Raw genomic sequence first — 23,402 nt, 5'->3', positions numbered from 1 at the left:
CAAGCATTTTCCCACTCAACATGTACATATAAAGTCAAAATAACCCTGATTTTCTTTCACCAAAATCTCCAGAAAATTGTTATTTATCTAGAGCCAGAAAAATTAGTTTTAACTTTGACTGAAATATCTTTTATTTTTTTTATGAATTGGGAGTTGAAGCTGTTCAAGCTGGAAAAAAAAAATGAAGCCTGTAATTTTTCAGTTTTGAAAACAGAAGGCTCTTTTTTGAACCAAATTAATTATATTAAAAATCAGCATAGAAATCTTTGAAACTCTGAAAAGCTTTATATTCCATTAATTTTCATTTCCAATTTAAAACATTAAGAAACCTGTCAAGTTCTTTTCCAATGGCTTTGTTCCATATACATTTTTTAACAGCTTAAAACATTATTTGCTCATCCCCTTTCTTTATTATTAGTTCTTCCATTACAATATGAATCCCTGTTTTAAAATAATTATTTTTTAAGCAAGTGAGTGATTTTTTTGTAGTGACTTATTAGGCAAGTCTTCCATCCCTTCCTCCTTTCAGAAGGGTGTGAAGAATTAATATATATGTGAGATTTTAATACATATAAGTCTTGTCATTGATTTCTATGGGACCAAGAATTATTCTTTACTCTTTCCTAGCTGAAGGAAATCTTTGTGTGTGTTGTTAATGCAGTATGAGGACCTTATTGCATGGTAAATTTCCTCAATGTTGCTCTCATATTTCCACCTCCAAACATGAGAATGTTTTCCCAGCACAGAGAGAGGGTGGCATGGAAGTTACCAGTCCAGCAGCTGCACTGCAGCCAAGTCAGGTTGTGGATTTTCTCTCTTCTTTAGCCTGGGGAGCCATCCAGACCCACCACAAGGAAGCAGGCAAGAAACAGAACAATGATAACCATATTTGCAGACACATGAACAGCTATTTAAGCAATGCCTGCTCTGCTAAAAGGCAGAGGTCCACATAGATAAGCCCTGCAAGCGTAGAAATCAAGCAAAGAAATGGTGGAAGGCACCAAGCAAGTGGCCCTGAATGTCTCATCCCAGTTTGCTGGAACATGAATTTGACACACACCAGTCTGAGTAAACGATCGGGTGCATTCCTATGACTGGTGTGGGATGGAGCAATTTGAGACATTTACCCTTCACACTCAAATTAGTTTTGATTAGTCTTTGATTACAGTTAATGGAGGGGATCAGCACTTACAGAGTGTGCTTCAGCCCATGTGAGGTATGATTTGCCCCTACATCTCTTGCTACTGACTACAGATGGAGCATAGAGTGATTAAGGTTTATTTTCACTTTGCCATTTAGCTGAAAGCCTGAAGTGAGACTCCCAGGAACAGCAATAATGTGATTTGTAAGGAAATATTCAGGAACCAGCAACAGCAGGGTGGTTGTAGGGGACTGGCAGGATTTGTGCATCCTTGTGCTGCCACTGCTGCTGACATGCTGTGTGACAGGTAATTTCACTAATATCTCTGGGTTCCTACTTATTTCTCCTTTTTGATTAAATCGAAATAACTTCACAGAACTGCAGTGTGGGATGAAGACAGAGTGAGATTTCACTCCTTATTGTCTGTGAGATACACCAAGCACATAATTTTCTTGCAAGTCAGTAAGACACATATGACAAATGTCGTGATATTCTGAATCTTTCTAGTAAAGGCAAAAAGAAATACCTGTGCCTAATTCCAGCTTCCAGCAGCAGGATGTGAGAATGCAAAGTCCAGCCCCTAGATAAATGCACTCGCTCAATTTCAGTGTTTGTTTGGCCTTTCAAAGAGATATAGGCTGGTTCATCTTCTTGATCTTCCCATCCTCTACATTCCCTCCTGAGGGCACAAGTGCAGCACTTGATGTTCTAAATCGTGATGGTTTTCTGCTGATAAAGAGATGCCAGTTCAAGAGGCTGTTAACTTCTATTACCAGAACAACAAAGAAGTGCTGAACAAAAATAAAGGTCTCCATGGCAGAGAGCACAGAGTAAACTCAACTTCTCACCATACCCAGCCATTGCCTGGTGAACAGCAGCATACAGAGGGGCTCCTGGGAGGGTGTGAACCCAGAGTGAACCCACACATCCAGAAGCCTTGCTCCCTCACAAGGGTGGAAGGGACAGTTTGACAAGTGCCAGGACAGTGTGAGAGGGTTGTCCATCATTTGGGATAAAACAGTGGCAGGGTCCTGCACAGCTGTGCCCTACATGCTGCTGTCTGGGGTAGCTGCTCCTCCAGGACATTGGATTGGAAGGGAAGGTGAGGAAGGGCAACCATGATAATGGAAGACCAGCATTAGTTCCAGTGTTCCTTATCTGTTGTGCAGGATAAACCAAGAGTGTAGGGCTGGGCTCCAGTTTTTCCCACTCCATTTAGCAGGGCTGATGCTGTAACAGGACTAACCCTTCCCACAGTCTAGTGGGGGAGCATATGGGCAGAGGGGGGTTGGATTTTGGCATGTACGCATGTCCACGTGTCTTATTCAGTTTTCTGAACCTGCACAGCTAATGGTTGGAGGAATTTGGCTAAAGTACTTGACTTGGAAAAAAGATCATTCAAAAATTTAGGCAATGGGTATATAAAGTACTCAGTGTCTTTTCCCATCCTTTTCTCTCTCCTGAGTTACCAGAATCACTGTTATGGACCAAACTGTCTTGTGTTCAGAAATCCATCTCTTCTACAGCAAAACCTGTAACATCAAAAACAGCTTATCCTGGGCAAGTCCTCTCCCCTGGCTAACCAGAATGACTACTCCAAACGAGAAAAGGGTTGTAAGTCAGGTCTGACTTGTCCCCTTTCCCCCAATGGACTTTATGACAAAACTTCTATTCTTACCTGGTCTTACATTTCTATGTGGTTCATTTTTTCCCTTCTCTTCCTCCTCACTCTGCCCCAGTCAACACTGAAATAATATGAAGCAGAAGCACAAATTCACCTTCTCATTTATTCTGGAACACTGGTGACTTCTGTTGTGGGAACACAATTTCACAGGCCATTTCCATCTGTTCCAACCAAGTAAGAAAGAGCTTAAGTCATGGTCTGCAACAAGCAGATGTCACCTTACTTCTGAGCACAGCAGCATTGCATGGTCCCTGCTCTGGGATTTAGCCATAAATATTTCCTGTCAGAAGTGCACTTCAGAACTCAGTGCTCAGCCAGGCTGCATGGAGAACAGACCATGGAATGCTGCATTTGCTATCACAAAGAGATTACAGCTGCAGAAACTTCAAAGGCTGGCTATGAGTTCACAGCAGGGAGGTGCCTGTGAAGGCTAGAGCCAGAGCTCAAAGCCCAGGCTCTGCAGCAGGTGGCCCTGCTACTCCATCACCTCACCCAAGGAGCTCCTTCTCATCAGGTCAGATCCTCCTTGCCTTCAGCACTCAGTCAGCAGTGAGGTCCTCGTGGCTCTCCTTGTGATGCTTAATTGTAGAATAAACCAGAACACTCTTTCAGGTGAAAGCAAAGCTCACATGGGCAGAAGGCATCCACTACCTTGTTAATCATAAAAGTTGTAAAAGTGTAATACATGATGGATTTGTAGCTAATAAAAGCAAGGAAAATGAGTGAATTCCCCAAGATACTAATTAAAGATATACATGAAAAAGATGTCTAGGATTTATAGGAAAAAATAACTGCATTTTCCAGGGACCACAAATGTGTCATAGTGTTTAAAACCTTGCAAGCAGCTAAGGGACAGTCTCTGAAAGCACACTTGAGACTTGCTGTTCCAGAGCAGAGGAACAGTAGAACCTGCACAGATTTTTCCCATATTCTCTCTGTATTGGAGCTGCATTGGTGCAAATACACAGAGAGTTGCAGCAAGATTTTGATTGTCTGGTAATCCTGACGGCCCCATCTACTTTCTCCTTGCTCTTCTCTTTAGAGGCATCATGGGATCTGCTGTTCCTTTACTTGGGGTAAATTTACCCTCCAAGAGTAAATAAACCAATCTTTTCGTAGTCCTCCTGAAAATTTTAGTATGTGTATATATTAAGATATTTACATACTTATATAAATGCACACATTTATATAGATTTTAATGGAGATTCATAATACATAAAATCATAAAATTAAAGAATAAAGCAGATTGGGTGGTCTTTAGGCTAACTTCCTGCTGAAAGGTAAGGCAGCTGTGCAATCAGACAAATTTGCTCAGGTCTTTATAGATGTAAAGTGGTTGAAAATAAAATACTATAGAACCTTTCCAACACCTAGTTTAGATTTGAGGTATCATGATGATTAGTAACTAGTCTGCAACCTGGATGTGTTGTGTGCCACTCACTGCACCCTGTGAACTGGATACCTTGGCTGGTAGAGGGGCACAGGTGTTGTCATCTCTAGGGCATATGTTCCAAATAAAATTCCCATTAAAACTTCTCTCACCATGATGGCAGGTCAGTGACCTACCTGTTAATGGTGTCTGCTATCAAGCCAGAGACCATCATAAAAAGCTGCTGTTTCATGCTTTCCTTTGTCACTAAGTCACAGTAATTAGCCTGAGTAAGGAGGTTGAATTGTGTTTTTGCCCCTTGAGATAAGCTCCAGCAGCTGAGGCCAAGATGTGCTGGGCCATTGCTCCCCCTCTAACTCAGGGTCAAGGTACTTTTGCCTGGTGCCACCACTGTCACCACTGCCTGCTGCCACCACTGCTGGCTGCCACTGTCTCTGCCTGACGTGAGCACTGAGCTCCCATGGACAGAAGGATGGGAAATGCAGCATTAGCACGATGCAGAGCAGAAACAGCTTTTCTTCATAGTCCTCAGGAAGTCTCTGAAGTATGTTGCCTTTGGCCTTTACCCAGCTGGGTGTCATTCCTGGAAAGCCTGCAGAAACCACAGGCCAGCAACAGCCCCAAACTTGTTACAGTGGCATATTTAGGTAAAAGTACTTTGGCATCCCTAAAATTGCAGCTGGATCTCCATCTCGGTTTCCTCTACTTGAATATTTAAACAACCCACCACTTCAGCTGAGCTATGAAATACTGAACATAAAATTATATAGTCTATGCCTTGTATGTAATTTATACTCAGCTGCTTATCTCCTATTAATAATGTAGCCTTTAGGCAGCCATAAATCTCTAGATTTCACAGCATCCATGGGAATGTGTAAATGAGGATGAGATTAGACACCCTGTGTTTGTGGAGAAACACATGACTGGCACACAGCAATGATTTTATTTCAGATCACATATTTGAGAGACAGAAGGCTTGGTAACCTAATTTCTCTAAATCACAGACTCCTGTGTTTGCCTGCTGCTTGTTTTATAATGGTTATTATTTTATATTTTGTTTTGCTGGCAAATGATATGTGAATCCCTAACACCAAGGGTCAGTACAAGTCTTCAGAGGAGCAGGAAATCTCATACAACATTTTCATCCCCCAACAATGCACATTCCCTTTCCCAGTCCTACTGGGTTTTACAGTAGAAAGGCAACCCAGGACATACCATGGAATTATATTCTTATTTTTCATGCAGATTTACCTGGGATAAATGTTTACACATAAGTAAAGAGATGTCAGGTCTGCTTTTTCCTGTGACCTTGAAGGAGAAGATGTCAGGTGAGAAAGAAGGCTTTGGTTCAGGATTCCTATCCCTTACATTTTAACATCTAATTTGGCTCTGAAAAGCCCATGGAAAGACCAGATTCTTCTCTACCACCTGCTACAAAAGAGCACTTTGTCACTTCCACATCTAATATCAATTAGTCTCATTTGCATGCTGAGATACTGCAATAGGGGCTGACAGAAGCAGAGGCTGTGCTCAGAACATGACCACAGAAGTGTCGAGGATGAGGACAACAGTGATTCCATTTTACTCTTTTGAGTAATCCAAGTGTGCCCTGTCCTTCCAGTGAGTCTCCAAGAAAACTCATCTTTTCAAAAAGGTGATGAAGAAAACTACACAAAGTCACAAATCCAGATATTTAATCCTAAAGATAATTTAATATTATATGTTTACAAAACCTATATCCTTGCTGGCAGCTAATAATTATACTACAAGGGAAGAAGTGGAGCATACTCTATAGAAAAGTATATTTTCTCCTTTAAATAACCTTAATTTCACAACATCCCTGAAAGATATTTTCTTCACCCAGTAGAGCACAATACAAAAATATTTCCAGGTTAACAGTGGTTAAACAGAAACAGTGACAAGACCAGGACAGCTGCATTAGTGAGACACTGACACTCAACCCAGCCTGGTGCTGCTATCCAGACATGGATCATGGCCTGAATCCTACATCAATTCCACACAGCAGTTTGCAGACAAACTTGTCCCAAGCCAACTGCTGTATTTTTACTTGTAAACTGCAGCTCAGATGAGCATGTGAATCTGTTTCAGCTTTCTGCAAAGCCTGAACTATTCCATTCAAGTTTGTCTTTTCCATTTCTGATTCCTATGCAAAAAATCCCCACCACTCAGTGATACAGGGCTGTTTCTCTACAAAAAGGGACAAAGAAACTCAACCCAAACTGAAAACAGCCATTGTTTACACTTTCCACTAACATATTTTTCCCAAAATTCTTCCTATTTTTCCAAAAAGCAACCATCTCTACGTCTTCATGGAGCAGAAACTCCTTTTACATATGCATGCTTTTCACAAACTGACCTTCCACACAACTCCCACCAACTGCAAACTGGATGAACCTGACAGACAAAAGTGTATGACTTTCATTTCCTCATTTGTCAGAGCCAAGTTTCTAAACACCTCTAAAAGCATCTCAGAGAATATCTGCCTTGGCATTGCTGCAAAATTTATGGTTATTTAGTTAGCAGATATAGAATATAAAGTAGAAATACATTTCATTGCTGTTATCTGGGTGAGTAATTTCCTTTTGTTTCCTTCTTCCTGCCTTGAAAGTGTATTTGACTGAGCATGTAACAAGTGAAGACAAAGAATATTAAAATTCTTCAAGACAAGGGGAACAATTCATGCACAGGGATATCAGAGGCAGAGAAACTTCTAACCGAAATGTCCATTAAATCCAAGCTGTAGCATGGCTACAGGACCAATCTTTTGATTTGCTCTTTTGCTTTTTGCTCCATCTGTGGACAGCTCACCTGCTCACTGTTGGGATAAAAAGGGGTTCAGCACTGTCAGAAAGGACCATGTCTCCAAATGGAAATCCTTCAACTTAAGGCATGTACTTTGTAAAGAGATTACGAAGATCAGTAATTTGGGATGTAGGGTCTCCACACAAAAACTCACTCTTTCCTGAGTGCATGTGAAGAACAGCTCAGAGCCAGAAGCTGTGGGGATGGGAATGGTGGCTGCAAACACCCAGTAGATGGAAAGCAGAGGTTATTGTACCTCACAATCTGAAGGCCCCTGCTCTCAGTCTTGCATCTGAATTCCATCTCCTAGAGTTTTGTTTTTCTTGCACAAGCCCATCTTTCTACTTGGCAAAAAGTGAATCATCCCATCTCTTCTAGACTAGTGACACATATACATCTAACACATTTCTTACAGGAGAAATTCAAGACCATTTCTGAAGGCAGGGAGATATTCACTTTTTAAATGTGTATCTGCAATTTCTCCTCAACTCAATGGAGGTTTCATGCAGTACATTTTTCTACTTGATGCTATACACAGATTCCAGACAATTTGATGGAATAAGCTAAGGCAACTATTCCTTTGTACATAAGAAATATTTGTCAGTTCTGTGGACAAAATATGAGGCTCAGGGAAGAAAACACCATCATTTTATTCAGGGAGGGGAAAGCACTGTGCTCAGAGGAAACAGGGAAACTGCTGGTGTGAGAAAGCTGAGGGAAGCTCAGGCTTGAAGAGAGTCCTCACACAGAATTTAATGTTATGGAAATCCCATGTAACTCTGCAGCTGAAAGAACATGGATTTTCGGGGTGGAATGTGATTCCTAAGGGCTACATCTGATATCATTATAATTCTGTCAGCCAGTATTAGCCACATTTGTGGTATGAATTGGAAAATACACAGAGAGGCATGAACATGCACATTCACAGGAGCACTCACCCACTGTTCCTAAAAATTTTACTTTGCTTAACCCAATTCTGTAATAAGAAATAATACTTGATGTATGATTGTTGAGACTGCATTTATAACAAGTAAACAGCAAATCCAAAATCAATGGTCTTTACACACAAACGGAAGGGAGAACTTCCTGGCGTTCAGGTAGCAGCAGTGGTGAGTTCCAGCATCCAGAATCAGGGGACAGTCCCAGTTCTTTTTCTTGGAGAGGCTGTTACTGGCCTTGTACCTTCTTGTTACTGCATTTGTTTATTCACCATTCACAGGATGTTTTGCACATGCTGCAAACATGCTCTTCTTTCTGTTAATTATGCCCTAAAAACCATCTTCCCTTCTTCCCAAGGCTGAATTTGTGTAGTGATCAGCTAACTGTTCGTGTGCAGCTCTGGAGCCTCAAGCATCTTCCTGTGCTTCTGCTACAGAACTATCCTGCTCATTTCCTGTAGGAACACTTTCTCTGTAGCTCTAACTTTTACAAGAAGTCTTAAATTTGCTTCAAAACACCAAAACATGAGTGTTCATATCCAGAAATGTATGGGGTGGGGTTGCTTGACTCTCCTAGACTAAGTAGCAACTATGTCATTGCCTGTAACAGCAAAAGGTTGTGCTCTTATGGTTCCTTCCCTTGACATAAATAACTATATACCATGTACCCCAAATAATAAATTTTACCTGTGGTTTCTGTAAAAATAAAATTTTTCCATAACATTTCTCTATTGCCCTGATGAATGCAGCAGCTGATCACTGCTCTGAGTGATCAGTTTGTGTAAAAGATTGGCCTGCTGTACCAGGATATGTGTCTACCAGACTGTGGTTAAAAACAGCCTATGAAACTGGTATTGAGAACTGATGAAAATGTGCTGAAAAAGTTTGTTAAACTTCTCTATTACATTTGCACATCCATTTGAATAAATAGCTAATGGCTAGTTAATGCTCCAGTAACTGAAAGAATAAAAAGCCCATCTTTAAAGGCTCTTTGGAGAAGAAATTATCTCAAGTCAGAGGAAGGTTTGAGGCAGTACTGTTAATGTCTTTTCTAGATCTCTGAAACATTTTATCAGTCTAATCCTATCAATGTGTCTCTGCTTCCACCATAAAACAGGCAAATAAATCAACATTTTCATTTTACATTTTCCCCTGAGGTCCAGTGATTGCTGTTGCTGAACTGATTCAGTGGAGAAAAGCATTAGCAAAAATGATTCTGTGCTCTCAGCTTTATCTTTTATCCCTGAGAACAGAAGAATTTGCAAGTATTAATAGGACATGCAGGTTGTGCGTTGTAGCATAACACATGCAAATGAACACTGAAGATGTTGGGAGAGATGACGTGTTACCTTGGCAGCTTGTGTGTGATATGCAGGAATAACCTTAAAAGCTAAGAGTTATCCTTTTTCTGACTCTCTTTTAACTGAAATCCATTGTTGTGAGAAGCCCACTTTCCCCTCTCTGGCTGACTCAGCATTTGGTCAGCTGAGATGGACTCTGGTGAATACTGAATTAACTTGCAATTTCAGTAAATGTGTCTCCAGCCACTGCCTTATCATATGGACAAGAGTAAAAATAAAATCCAGGCTCATACCTTTGCAAAGGAAGATGAGCACATTTAATGTGTGTGGTGGGCCTTACTGAAAGCATTAGTTTTATTTCTCCATTGGTAGAGAAATAAAGCTTTCTTTGACACACTTTTGTAGTACAACTGGAGAACTATTGATGGAGGAAGTTACACACCTCCCTGATGGTATCTCACATTAGCCAGAGCCCACCTTTGGAGGTGCCAATCTCCTTACACTCTCCATAGCAGATCTGTAAGAAAACTGCACTCCCAAAATAGACACTCTAATTAAACTTCTGTTCATGAAATATAGGTCACTTTTCTTTTCATGTATGTATTATATTCCTAGATCCACTCCAGAATCTTACACCATGTGATGTGTGAAACATTCACCTTTCCAGCTATACTCCAATTCTTTGTCCTCCACCAGCATATGTCAGATGTGCCAAATGCTATAACTGAGCTGCATAATATGTCTGAGCCTAAAGATTCCTGTGTTTCACTGTGGTATTGTGTCTTTATTCCAGCTCTGAGGCATTCTACAGCTCCTTTTTTTCCACAAAATGTTCAATAAATTTGAGCTTCAATTATTTCAATACATGCACTCCTTAGAATTCACTACTTAGGGTTTTATTTTCCTACTGCAAATACAATTTCATTTTGCAAATTACCTCATTATTAGCAATTTGTAGGGTGATTGCTGAGAGTTTTCAGTAGCTCCTTAACAAAAATAATAGCATAGAGTCATAAGATTTGTAAGAAGAGGCAATACCTTTATTAGACTGCCCACATATCTGGAAAAAAAAATAGAAGCGTTTGGCATAAGATCTCTTTGTCATATCTTGTCTTGCATCTTGATCAGACCTTCTGTTTCTGAACTCTATACTTCTAAAGAAGTGAACAAAAAGCTTTCAGCAATTACTCTGCAAATGGCTAGTAATGAGGCTGTTTGCAAAGGGAAATTGTGTTTCCAGCAGGAAATAAAAACCTGATATACTAAACTCTGAACAGAGTTGTTCCTTCTAAATAAATGGAGGTCAAATTTATTGAGCAATGGTGCTGGTGACCTAATGGAGTGACCTTGGGCCTGAAAGCTTGTGCACTTCTTCCATCTGTGAGACTAATAAGAAATACTGCCTTTCTTAGACACTTGAAATTTCCTGTATCTTGGGCTGTCACAGCTACAATATTACTACTACTAAATAATAGCATTGCAGTATAAGTAATTAAATCTATGTCAGTCCACCTGATTTGGGAGTGTCTTCATATCAAGTCAATTAGGAAATAACAGCCAGAGGGTCTATTTCATGGTTCGTTTGCTTCTGATCTCTGAGGGCAAACTATCTAACTAAATTATTCAGAGCTGTGTCTGGAAACACGTCTCTAATCCTTAAGTCCCCACAGAGGAGAGAATGTTTTAACCAACTTCCTTTAATATCTTAATAACTAAATCTATTCATATTTCCTTCAGGCTGACAAAGAAGGGCAAAAATATTATTAGGTATTTAACACTTCCTTAGACAGCTACGTATGCAGTCTGGGGGTGGAATTAGCACATCATGGAACAGTGCCTCCAAAAAGAGAAAGATCCCTGCCCCTGTGATATAACCATGTCCCAGATTTAGTCCAAAAGTAAATTTTAGCGAAATCAAAACACAACTTCTATAACTTCCAGCTGCACCTTGGATGTACTTGGGGTAAAAGATGTGGCACCAGTTCCCAGCTCTGAGGATACATGGGAATGTCCCTAGCCAAATGTTCAAATTGGACACAGGACACCCATAACCCCTGAACTGGCAGAAAATCACAACCAAAAAATTGATCATGTTCTCTGAGAGCAACACTAATGTTCAGCAGCTGACAGAGAACTCACCAGGCAACTCAAATTTTCCCTGGATCAAAACATTTCAGAAGCTACCAAAGGCCAGCCCAGAACTCACAGTTCCAGTTCCTGAGCTGATGTTTTGTCACCCTGAGCTGTGGCCATAATTCTTCATAATGGGAGTGGGTTCTCCTTGCTTCTGTGTACAAAACAGGGAGTTGGCCTGAGGGGGGAGTTAGGCAGTTTGAAGTCATGGTTTAATTTCCTTTGTAATTGCAAGTTGATTGCTGGTTTCAATTACATTGCATGCATTTTGCCTCTTGTGACAACCATTTCTTTAAGTGGATAAACTTAAATTAAAAGAATGGTATCAATTGAAAGGCATTTCTATGTTGGAATCTCAAGAATTGCTCATATTAATTATCAACCTAGAAGGCTTATTTAAAAAAAAAAAAAAAAAAAAAAAAAAGAAAAACACCTTGGATGATTTTTCATACGTATTTGTTTTAATTAAAGTTAAGTTAATACAACCTTAACCAAAAAAACTACAAGAAAAGTCTTAATTTCAAGGGAGATGGATTGTAGTTTTAAGGAGAAATACAATAAGTGCAGAATTTTGACATGGTTTTACCTTCCATGTCTTGAAATCCAAATGCTTTAAGAAAGAAGAAATTATTTTTTTTAATTCCTTTAAATTTCCTTAAAAGGAGTAAGGGCAATTTCATAGTTTTCTTAATGAAGGTTTGTAACTTAGCATCTGTTTCATTCTCCCCACGTCCTAAAAAACCACACCTATGCCCAAGAGCTGCACAAGCAAGAGGACAACACATACCTGGAAATGTAAAACATTGAGCTTGAGGCAAGAAATTCACAGGAAAGGTAGCTTGGGAGTTCTGTGCATAGCCAAGCTGAGGATAATGACAAGCTGATGGAATTCTTCTAGCTTTTCAGACCCTTCTTATCTTATTTTGCAAATGTTCCCGGGCTGTTCTCTCTGACAGCCCCCACAGCAGCCTGTGCAGGCAGCTTGTGAGACACCCGCTCTCAGGTACCCTGCAGAGAGCTTGGACATGCTGCAGCCACTTGGTGCTCCAGCTGTGAGCCTTTCTGTCCCAGACTTTGGCGCTATTCATCTCACTTGACTTCAGACGCATAAATAGTGGATGTATTTCAGATAGTCACACTCCTGGTGGCCAACAGAAAAAGAACAATTTGGCTGGGCTGTTCTAGACACCACACTACAGTGAACCCTAGAAATACTCAATACTCATTCTCTTTTGTAGGACACAAGTTTGGGATAATTAACTCATCCACATATATCCTTTGATAGATCTTTGCAACAGGGCCTAAGGAAAATATTTCTGTCTCTGACCAGTGCAAAAGTGGTGGGGGTCTAGGACTAGTTTTAAAACTCCCTACAGCAAGTGTCTAGCCCAAGAGAGAAACCATAGACCTGAATGGAAAATCTGTAGACACAGATAGGAAAATAACATTTTTAGGGGACTAATCTGTCTCACTCATCTCATTCATTTCTTAAATGAGAAGAAGCAATGCTGCCTATGACCCAAACACATCCAGAGACAGTGGTGCAGAGGTTCAAAGGGCTGGTCCCTGTGGGAACTGGTATTTTGTTAATTGTGGAGAGGTACAATCTAGCGGCACTTCACTCTGATCTTTCCCCATACTAACTTCTAAATTGCCAAATTTCAATGTGGCTTCTGTCAGTCACATATGAAACCAGCTGTGCTGTGCTGAAGCTGAAACAGGAGTGGGTGCACCAGGTCTCTGTTGCTTGGTCTAAATGTTCAGCCAAGCAGAAATAAGTCACTTTGACCTCAACAAGCCATATCAAGCTAAAAATAAAAGAGAATGAAAAGAAATGTGCATTCTCAGGGTCTTTTCTGATACTTTTCAAGATAAGGCATCATACACGCAGATGAGCCTGTTGGACAAACACAACATATCCTGTCATATTATTATCTAGGCTCTCCATTAAAGTGTTTTTAAAAAGCATTGCCCTGGATATGTAACAGGAAGAGTAGGAGGGGATTAAAAAATAACTATATATTTTTCTGTTACATAAAAGATTTCTTATTTTTCAGTCTTAAATCAGGAGTTTGGAGTTTTTGCAGCACCACCTAGTGAGACTAAGGAGGTTTTACTCAACTTTTCAGAAACTGTAGCCTGTTCCCTCTTTACTGTTCCATTTCTATTTAATCGCGATCTCTTCATAGTCTTTGGGGCCAACAAGCTGTGGAAGAAGATACCTTCAGTGCACCCAATAGCCCCTTTTACACCTCTTTCCAAACCACATGAAATCTCCCAGCTGCCAAGCTGAAAAACTGCAGTGCTTTCATCAAGCCTTGCTGTTGATGAATTGCCTTCTAGCTAGGGAGCTGTGCCTCTGCGATCTGTGCCTTGTTTAGAAAGAATGCACTCTGCAAACAGAGAACAAATACGTGTTTCAGTGGACATGAAGAATGTTCTTAGATGTAGGGGTATCTGTTGTCATTCCTACCAGGAAGTGTTACTGAGGATGTTTTTTACAGGACAACATCTACACACTCAGATCTGTGCCAGACACATGAGAGACTCTGTGCAAAATATCCTTCCTGGCCCAAAGATGTTACTGACAAACAAAACCCAGCCTGACTCCAAGCCAGCTAAGATGACACACATCTTTCCCTAGGCTGCTCAGCCTCTTAAAAGATTTCCAGTGCCTAATTAGGATGAAAATGGTTTTGTTTTCTTCATCTATTCATTCCTTGTTAAAAAATCCTGAAGTGTTTTTCACTCAACCGAGGCATTGTGCAGAATTAGAAATATTTAAATATATTTCTCATACTGCCTCTTCAAATAAAGGTTTTGCCCAAAGATAAAATAAATCTCCCTTCAGAAATTTCTTTCTGAAATTTTTCATGTCATCAAGAGCTGTACAATACTGACACAAAAAATATTAAAGATTTCTAAATAAAAGCAACTCACCTGCTTCCAACAGCAGATAAGCACATTTTTGCAAGTTATGTGACTGTTGGAAAAATTGATCCCACTTAGGAAGATGGAAACAAATTACATAATTCACTACATAAAAGCTATGATGTTGTTTTATGTTCTTATCTTATGTATTTACTAGTAAAACAGTCATAAATCTGCAATTATTCCTCTGTTATCTGAAGCTGAAGGAGTTTGTCCTTCACAATGGAATCCTCTCCTCCAGTAGGATTTCTCCATGGAACAGACAGAGTTGAGCTTCCTGCATCTTTGGGGTTCCAAAGATTTCTGCCTCCTGCCCTCCTGCTCTCATAAATGTCACTGCTGCTGCATCTTCATTGCTGAAATGTTGCAAGCTGGAATACAAAGCATCACTGCTTTAGGTCTTTTTTAGTTATCCTTTATTTTTCTTGGTAACTTCTACAAAATTCCTCTTATATACTGCTTTACACAGGACTAATTCATTTCATGAAGTACAAGGGAAGGAGAAGATTCAAAGACTCAAAGGGGACAAAGTTCATATTGTCACTCAGCCTCTTAGCTAGCAGCTGATGAGATCCAGGGACTCTTGTCTGTCCTCTCCCAGGGGATGAATGTAAAAGAGCTGAGCTACAACTCTGAAATAGACCTGCCAGAAATACCTGCTATAAAAATTGTAGGTTTCCTCTAAAAACTGAGATATATAAAAGAATTTGCAGAGTGATTTATGACAGCCTGACATCATCTCTGGGAAAACCAATTTGCAGAAACTGTTATTTTTACTCTAAAACATAAGATCCTTCCTTCTTGTGATAAGCACCTTTCTTGCCTATAAGCATTTTAATTTTATGATTATTATTACATCATATTTTGTGAAAACATTACTTTTTGGAAGTGGTCCAGAACAGGTTGATAAATGAAACGTTAAAATGCCTTAGTGATTTTATATGTAATCAGTGGGTATATTAATTGCTGCCACCCAGTGGGCTCATTTGTAGGCTTTGGCTCACCATACTATAATTTAATACATCATTGTTTGGTTAAATGATTTCATCCTTTCCATCTAAAAGAAGGTGATTTATTTTCCTCTATCAGCAGCCACTAAAAATGAATGTTTCAAGTTGCAAGCTTTGGTTAACTTAGAACATGTTGTCCTACAAAAATCTTTTGTTTCTTGTAGCGTGGGAACAGCCTTATGGAAGGCAATTATATTTCAGCTTCAAGCTTACTCTGTGTGAGATTACCTGCTTTGCCTTCTGAACCTACCTGCAAAATCTAAGGAAAATACTTTTCTCTATTTAAATGACAAACATTATCTCAGAACTTCCATAAGAAGTTGTTAAACATCTTATACAGAGGGAATACTTTCCTGAAAAGTGCTGGTGTTTCAGGCCCTCAGGTTACTTGCTCTGGGATGCTTGTGGCCTTCAAGTTATGCACTTGACAGGAGATGTCAAAGAAGCAGTTTGCACTTTGTCTTCCTGACCTGCAGCTCCCCTGGTGCCAGCAGCAGTCACAGGCTCTCAGCCCACCTCAGGAGCTGGCCTGGATAGCACTGAAGTGAATAAACTGGCTCTTTAAAGCTGGGCTGCTGTGTTAACAGCTTCTACAATCTCTATAAGTGTTATGAATAATGAAATAAGACACTGGCAATGACAGCACATTATTGAGGAGCTGTTAAGGGCTGCATTATGATTTCATTTTAATGCTGCTCCTGGATGAGGGAGCTTGCATGCCTGTGCATGAGGAGGAGGGAGAGGAGGAAAGCTGCTTCATATTCTTCTTGTTGACCTATATTTTGAGTTTATCTACCTTTTTAATTTAGAGCATATCACTTCCAGCAGGACTGACCATCTGGGGGAGGATTATGCTGCTCTTAATTTCTGTGCTCTCAGAGGTCTTGTTGGACTACAGAGTGTAAAAACTAGATGCCAAAAGTGACAAAAAAAAAGATAAAATAAACTTCTTACAGATTCCTAGGCTACCTAGTCCTAATTTGTACAGTACAAGGAAGACATGGAGCTCCTGGGGCAAGTCCAGCAGAGGGGTACAAAGATGATAAGGGTACTGCATCATCTGTTTTATGGGGAGAGGCTGAGGGAGTTGGGCTTGTTCAGCCTTTAGAAGACACAGCTGAGAGGGGACCTCATCAGTATGTTTGGGTGTCTGAAGGGAGCCAGGCTCCTCTCCATGGCAATAAGACAGAGGCAAAGACAGGAATTTCAACAAGTGAACTTGAGGGGAACTTCTTTTATATGCAGTGACCAAGCACTGGCACAGGTTGCCTGAGAGGGTGTGGATCCTCCCTCACTAGAGATATTCCAGAACTGTCTGGATGAATCCTGTCCCATGTGCTCTGGGATGGCCACGATTGAGCAAGGGGGTTGGATCAGAGGGAGGTCCCTTCCTACCTGAATTATTAATAATTCCATTATTCTGTAATCCTGCAAACCTTGGCTGTCCACGACTGTGGCTGACACAGTTAAGATGGGAAGGAGCAGGAGAGGGCAGGGATGAGAACAAGCAGAGTCTTGACTTAGAAGAGAGTATAGGTGGCTTTAAATTAAATTCTAACTTTGCCCTACAATAAGCAGAAAGTTGGGGAAAAATTCCCTCCAAGTGTAGCACCCGAGGATGTGCAGATCACAATTTCAACCCTCCAGCTGGGGCTTCTGTGCCAAAACCCAGTGTCCCTTTTACTGACCTTAGCCAGAGTACTGCAAAATAAGGTAATGCCGTGCAGAAATAAAGGTGAAAGAAGTTGGCCTCAGTGTTTTAAAGAAGCTAAATAAATCTACCATAAGAAATCCAAAGTATATGGAGACTGAAGTGGAGAAAGGCATTACACCCTTATATGATATTGCTCAAGCCCAAGCACACTATGGACACAACAGCAGAGAAAGAGATTTATTCCAGCAATGACAGTGGAACTACTTCTGTGGCCAAAGACACTGGGAAATAAAACCACCTTTATTGTTTATCAATGGTAAAAAAGTCCTTTTACTTCCTGCCTGCAAAGCTTTTTACCTTTGATGCTACAGCAAATGACCAATAAATCACATGGTAAATGCAATTTCCTCACAGATTTTTAATATTTCTTCATTCCCTGGGTAAGCCTCAGCTGGAGGAAAAACAAAACTCTGCAGAGCTTACCAGTTAGAAGTGTTACAATATTGATTTCACAGAAGGTCCCAGATCCAGCTTGTGGTTTTGTCATCTTTTCCCCAAACAAGATACATGACAAAAGCAGCACGTGCTAGGAAGCTCAGACCATACAAGAAATATCAGAAACTGATAAAACTCAAGCAAGATAGAAAGGACTCAAAACTTCCTACAACACAAGGAGAACAGAAAAAGACGTAGTAAGAAATTCTTGAAGATTTCACAGTTATTTCTCCATCCTTCTAAAATGAATCTTCTATTCAACTGCATTCCAGACTGTTGGCATCAAAACTGTCATTTAAAGACCTGACCATTTAATTTTTCTTATATCATGGCAGCCAAGTTTCACCAAAAAATGTTGAGACTTAGAAGCAGATATCTTTCTTGCAAGGGAGAATGTGAGACACAGCAGTGATGGATACTGGTAGAAATAATTAGAGAACTGTTTTGTATGCAAGACAAAATAAAGTGAGGACATTGGTCAACTTAGAGTTATAAATGTAAAGTGAAATAGAGTTCCATTATCTGAGCTCTTCTTCCAAGTTCAAAACTGAGACAGACACAAACCTCTTGACTTACCTGTTGACAACTAAATTGTATTCTACAAGCTGTTAGGTGCCTGTGCTTGTCAAAGGGTTGGAAACAATATCGTATGTAGCTTTGGTAATAACATTACTCTTTCTTTATTTTTTTGTTTTTCCCCACAGCTCCATTCAACCCTCCCAATGATGCAGACAGTATGGTCAAATTCGATGCCTATGGAGATGGGATAGGACGCTACAACGTGTTCAATTTCCAGTTCACTGGAGACAGATACTCCTACGTGAAGGTTGGTCAGTGGGCAGAAACTTTGTCACTGGAGGTAGACTCTATCCACTGGTCCAGGAGCTCTGTCCCTGTCTCCCAGTGCAGCGACCCCTGCGCTCCTAATGAGATGAAGAATATGCAGCCAGGAGATGTTTGCTGTTGGATTTGTATTCCCTGTGAAACCTATGAGTACCTGGCTGATGAATTCACTTGTGCAGACTGTGGGCCTGGAAAATGGCCTACAGCTGACCTGACTGGCTGCTATGACCTACCAGAAGACTACATCAAGTGGGAAGATGCTTGGGCAATAGGTCCCGTTACCATCGCATGCCTGGGCTTTATTTGCACTTTCATGGTCATTGGAGTGTTCATCAAGCACAACAACACACCCCTGGTCAAAGCTTCTGGCCGTGAACTGTGCTACATTTTGCTCTTTGGGGTCTTCCTGTCTTACAGCATGACTTTCTTCTTCATAGCCAAGCCTTCCCCAGCCATCTGCACCCTCCGCCGTTTAGGGCTGGGAAGTTCCTTTGCCGTCTGCTACTCTGCCCTCCTGACAAAAACGAACTGCATTGCCAGAATATTTGATGGCGTGAAGAACGGTGCTCAGAGGCCCAAGTTCATCAGCCCCAGCTCTCAGGTGTTCATCTGCCTGAGTCTCATTTTGGTACAGGTGGTGGTGGTGTCCGTGTGGCTGATCCTGGAGGCGCCGGGCACCAGGCGATACACGCTTCCCGAGAAGAGAGAGACTGTCATCCTGAAATGCAATGTCAAAGATTCCAGTATGTTAATGTCCTTAACATATGATGTCATCCTTGTGGTTTTATGCACTGTGTATGCCTTCAAAACCAGGAAGTGTCCAGAGAACTTCAACGAAGCCAAGTTTATCGGTTTCACAATGTACACAACGTGCATCATTTGGCTGGCCTTTCTCCCTATATTTTATGTGACATCCAGTGACTACAGAGTAAGTCTTTGGACATCTGTTTACATAAATCATATACAGCACTTTAGAGGACTATGTTAGCATTCACTAAAGGCTTTGTTTCACTTCTTTTGTCCCCTGCAAACAAGTTCTCTTTCAATGATATCAGATTTTGCCTCACCATACTATATTTTCAAGATTAGTATGTGCAGTCAGAGCTAGAAGGGATTAATACTGTTAGTCTGGTTGCAATAGAGGCATAACATATGGATTAAGTATTCATTTGGGTTCATCACTATCTGAAGTCACAGTCCTAACAGAAAAATCCAGTAAATGACCTAAAAGTAGTCACAATGAGTTATTTGGCAGAAATTGAGCTTAAAATAAAATCTGTACTAACCAGTCTCCTCTGCAAAAGAATCTGCTATTAAAACATGGTATTTCCTTCAATTAAAAAATATAAGGATCAAATTTCAAAATTTCCTAAACAGGGATGTTTAAAAAAAAGTTCTACAAACATTCAATTTAAGTACAGAACTTTTTATTCTTTCTGCACTTTATAAAACACATACATTACTGAGAAGCAAATATTGGTTAGCTTTCACTAGCAAACTTTAGAAACACTAAACAGTTTAAATTGTCAGATAGTGTTGCAAAGCTTCAAGTTCAATACAATCATATTTTTGAACAGAAGGAAATTGTCTCAGAAAAAAGAGTCAGATCTGCTCCACTGGAAATCTCACAGTTATTACGATGTGAGAAGTGACTGTGGGAGTTGGCCCTTGCAGCAGTTTGCAGTGAATTAGTTCAACTTTCTGCCCAGAAGAAAGGTAGATTACCTTAGGGGGATGTTATTGCCAATAGTGTGTACATGAAACAGCATATAAAATTGTGGAGTTAATAATGTCACTTAACATATTTTTAGTGTGGCCACCCTGGAACAATATATTTAGTATTATTTTACTCATCTGGAAATGTACTGAAATGTACTGAAATGTACTGAAAATCTCTAGAAAACAAGGATAAGTAACAAATGACGCAGTGAGACATGCAAAGTGACAGTAAAAGAGCTAAATATATTTAGTCTAGACAAGAGTAAACCCAGGCAGACGTGATCACAGACCATAAGTAATTTCAAGGCAACAAAACGAGAGGAAGGGATTATTCAGTCTCATGAGAAGTTAGAATAGCAAGTAATGGATTGAAGCTAATGAAGGAAAAGTTTAAGGAAGGCACTAGGGAACAGCTCTGGACACCCAAAGCAATCAGGAAGACAGACACAGGAGGAGGGAAATAGCAGTACAGACAGTCACATGAGTGGGCAGTACAGACAGTAATGGCCAAGAGGAGCATGACTTGATTGTTCAAGCAGAATTTTACAGCCTTATCTCTTGAGTGGAGTTTTCAAAACCACTTGTAGGCATTGAATTTATATACAAGGTTCCAAATAAACCAACTCAAGTACTACAAAAAGAGCAGAAAATGCTTTTAAACATCTTTTTGGTACTTTCATGACAAGTCTACTCTTCTGGGGTTCCTTTGAAAAGAACACATTTAATTTCCATGTCACATGTTGACTCTGAATCAACTTGTGCCATCCTAATGTAGCCTTAGTCTGGTAGCATCACAATAAACAGCATTAGAAACAGCCCCACTCAGCCTGGAGTTATCTGCAAATTTGGTGAGGATATGTTTGATCCCTTCATCTATGTAATTTATGGTGATATTGCATAAGACTGGTCCAAATATAGACACCTGAAAGACACCACTTGTCACTGATGCCCATCAGGACTCCAAGGCATTGTTCAACCAACCAATATCTTATTCATCTAACATGCCACCCATCAAACCCACATCTCTCCAGTTTAAAGGGAATGGTGCTGAAGGGTACCTATCAAAGGCTTTACAGGATTCTGGATGAATGACATCTGTAGCCCTTGGTGGAGCTGTTCTCCATGTGTCTTAGCATAACACATGGTCTAGTGGGATTTTCTCCACTCTGCCAGCACACCAGTCCAGTCTGTGAGGCCAGGAGTGAACTGAACCACTGGAGTGACCTGGATTAAAAGGAACCCTGTGGGATGGAGCTATTTTTAACCCAAATCATTTAATTGATTGAGTGTATAATTATGCCAGCACAGCTAAGCTGCTCCAGGCAGCACAAACACTAGGAAAAGCAGGGTGGGGAAAGAGGGCTTTGATAGTGAAAAAAACATAACTTGAAACTAAAGAGGTAGCTTCATTTACTCTTGTTTTTAGAAGAAACTCCTTTCTTTTCATACAGAGTGGAGTTCAATATCCACCTGACAGCACAGGTCTGTGGAGAAAATGCAGAGAGATGAAGGAGAATGTGAAGCTAAGCCATTCCTTTATCATCCAGGCTCTGTTGGATTTTCCATGTTCACTCACCCAATGAAAGCTGAGCACATTCCATGGTGCTTGCAACATCCACGATGTGCAAAGAGCAATTATTAAATGACCACATTAATTATCCTCATTGATGACAAAACACCAATTTTGCTAGTGTATATGTAAAACAACAATGTACATTCCCTACTCTGTTTTCCAATTTGCACCAATTATTTCTGACAAGGAGATATGAGAAGCATTCCCATGAAAGAAGGCTAATCTCAGAACTGCAGGAGTATAACTAAGGAAAAATGAGCCATAGATGTATAATAGTTCAAATTAAGCAACAGAGTTTAAAGCAGTTTAATTCAACATCTTAATTAAGGAATCTGCTTGGAAGAAAAGACTACAAACAGAAAATGAGGCAGTAAACTGGCAGCTAGTTATGCTATTGAATAAAAAGGATAAAAGATAGACAGTGCCAGCAAAGCTACACTAACAAATGCCCCAAGGCAGCTATTCTAAAATCTTGCAGTCTTATAAAGAATTCACTTCTCAGCCCAAAAATCATGTCTCAAAATCAGGACACCTTTCAGACCCAGTCTGAAAACAGTCATCAGATATTATCTTTACTCCAAATCACACCTATATTTCTGCAACTCGAGTTCTCTGATTAGGACTGGAACTAGAGACTAAACTGGCTTTCAGACAGATGCTTTGCATGAGACAACTGATGTAAACCCACATAATGTACACTGTGTGAGCTGGTTCCCACTGCAGCCGACATTGCCCAGATATTGCATGACAAGCACTACAGAGGGCTCTCTCATCAAGTTAGAGATCAAGGGTGAGAGAGAAAGAGAGCAGATCTATCCTTTCTGTACTAAAATGAGGAAGAGCACAATCAATGCCATCAATTCCCTGACATGCAGAGACACAGGGCACCACCAGCACCTCATTCCCATGATACTGGGATTGTGGATGGTAAGGATGCAACAGAGGTTCACACCAGCCTGCACCGTTGCAAACCCCCAGGACTGTGGTTCATGCTGTTATGTAGTAATGTTTCTAATATTTGGCATTTCAGAGCTTTCCATATTAAAACCCAGTGCTTTGTGCCCACTCTCTCCTAGGTGCAAACCACCACCATGTGCATCTCTGTGAGTCTCAGTGGCTTTGTTGTGCTGGGCTGCTTGTTTGCACCCAAAGTGCACATCATCCTTTTCCAGCCCCAGAAGAACGTGGTCACTCACAGGCTCCACCTCAACAGGTTCAGTGTCAGTGGGACCGGGACCACTTACTCCCAGTGTGAGTAACAAGACTGCCACCTTTCTCTGGGGTGTGGTGGGTTCGGGTAAAGACAAGGTGGGCTCAACCATGTAACCCTGTGAAAGCATAATTTCCTTTCTGTCTGGAGAGGAAAACTCATCCCCCTCGCAGAGGGGGTCAGCTCAGAGCCTGCTCTGGAGCTCACTGAAGTCAGCAGGAAGTTTTTGGTGAGCACTGGCTCCAGCCTGATGCACATACCTGTTCATGATCAGGAACACATCATCACAGAATGATTATATGCAGGTGCTTTTATTAAAGAGCTCTGGGTGTCAGGAGTATACAGACCCAAGTCTGACCCGATATGGTTTGGAGCTGAACATATTTTATATTTTATTGTTATATAACTTACATATTAATTATTAAACTTACATTGTTCTATTGTATACATTGATTTCATCCAAGCATGGATTTCTCATGAACCCCCTCAAACCCCTAACATGGTTTCTCATGATTCTTTAAACAATAATTATATCTAATCACACCTAACAATTATGT

At 40.5% G+C, this 23,402-nt stretch overlaps 1 protein-coding gene and 1 long non-coding RNA gene across 7 annotated transcripts in view; one reads left to right on the top strand and one right to left on the bottom strand.

Annotated features, from left to right (window-relative positions):
- The window catches only part of GRM3 (glutamate metabotropic receptor 3), a 102,605-nt gene that overhangs the window by 73,332 nt on the left and 5,871 nt on the right, over nucleotides 1-23,402 (top strand). For all 6 annotated transcript variants that reach the window (XM_064421846.1, XM_064421848.1, XM_064421847.1 and 3 more), the window contains 2 exons: nucleotides 18,205-19,271; nucleotides 22,712-22,886. In XM_064421846.1, coding sequence (XP_064277916.1) covers nucleotides 18,205-19,271; nucleotides 22,712-22,886 — 1,242 coding nt within the window. The remainder of the gene's footprint in view (nucleotides 1-18,204; nucleotides 19,272-22,711; nucleotides 22,887-23,402) is intronic.
- LOC135301604 (uncharacterized) lies at nucleotides 11,948-18,217 on the bottom strand. The gene is made up of 3 exons (XR_010363366.1): nucleotides 18,077-18,217; nucleotides 14,351-14,712; nucleotides 11,948-13,803 (listed from the first exon to the last, which is right to left on the bottom strand). It is a non-coding gene; the product is annotated as an uncharacterized LOC135301604 (long non-coding RNA).

This window comes from Passer domesticus, chromosome 5 (genome assembly GCF_036417665.1).
Source record: "Passer domesticus isolate bPasDom1 chromosome 5, bPasDom1.hap1, whole genome shotgun sequence".
NCBI lineage: Eukaryota > Metazoa > Chordata > Aves > Passeriformes > Passeridae > Passer > Passer domesticus.
Note: the sequence above shows the minus strand (reverse complement) of the source record. Positions and strands in the feature narration are given on the sequence as shown.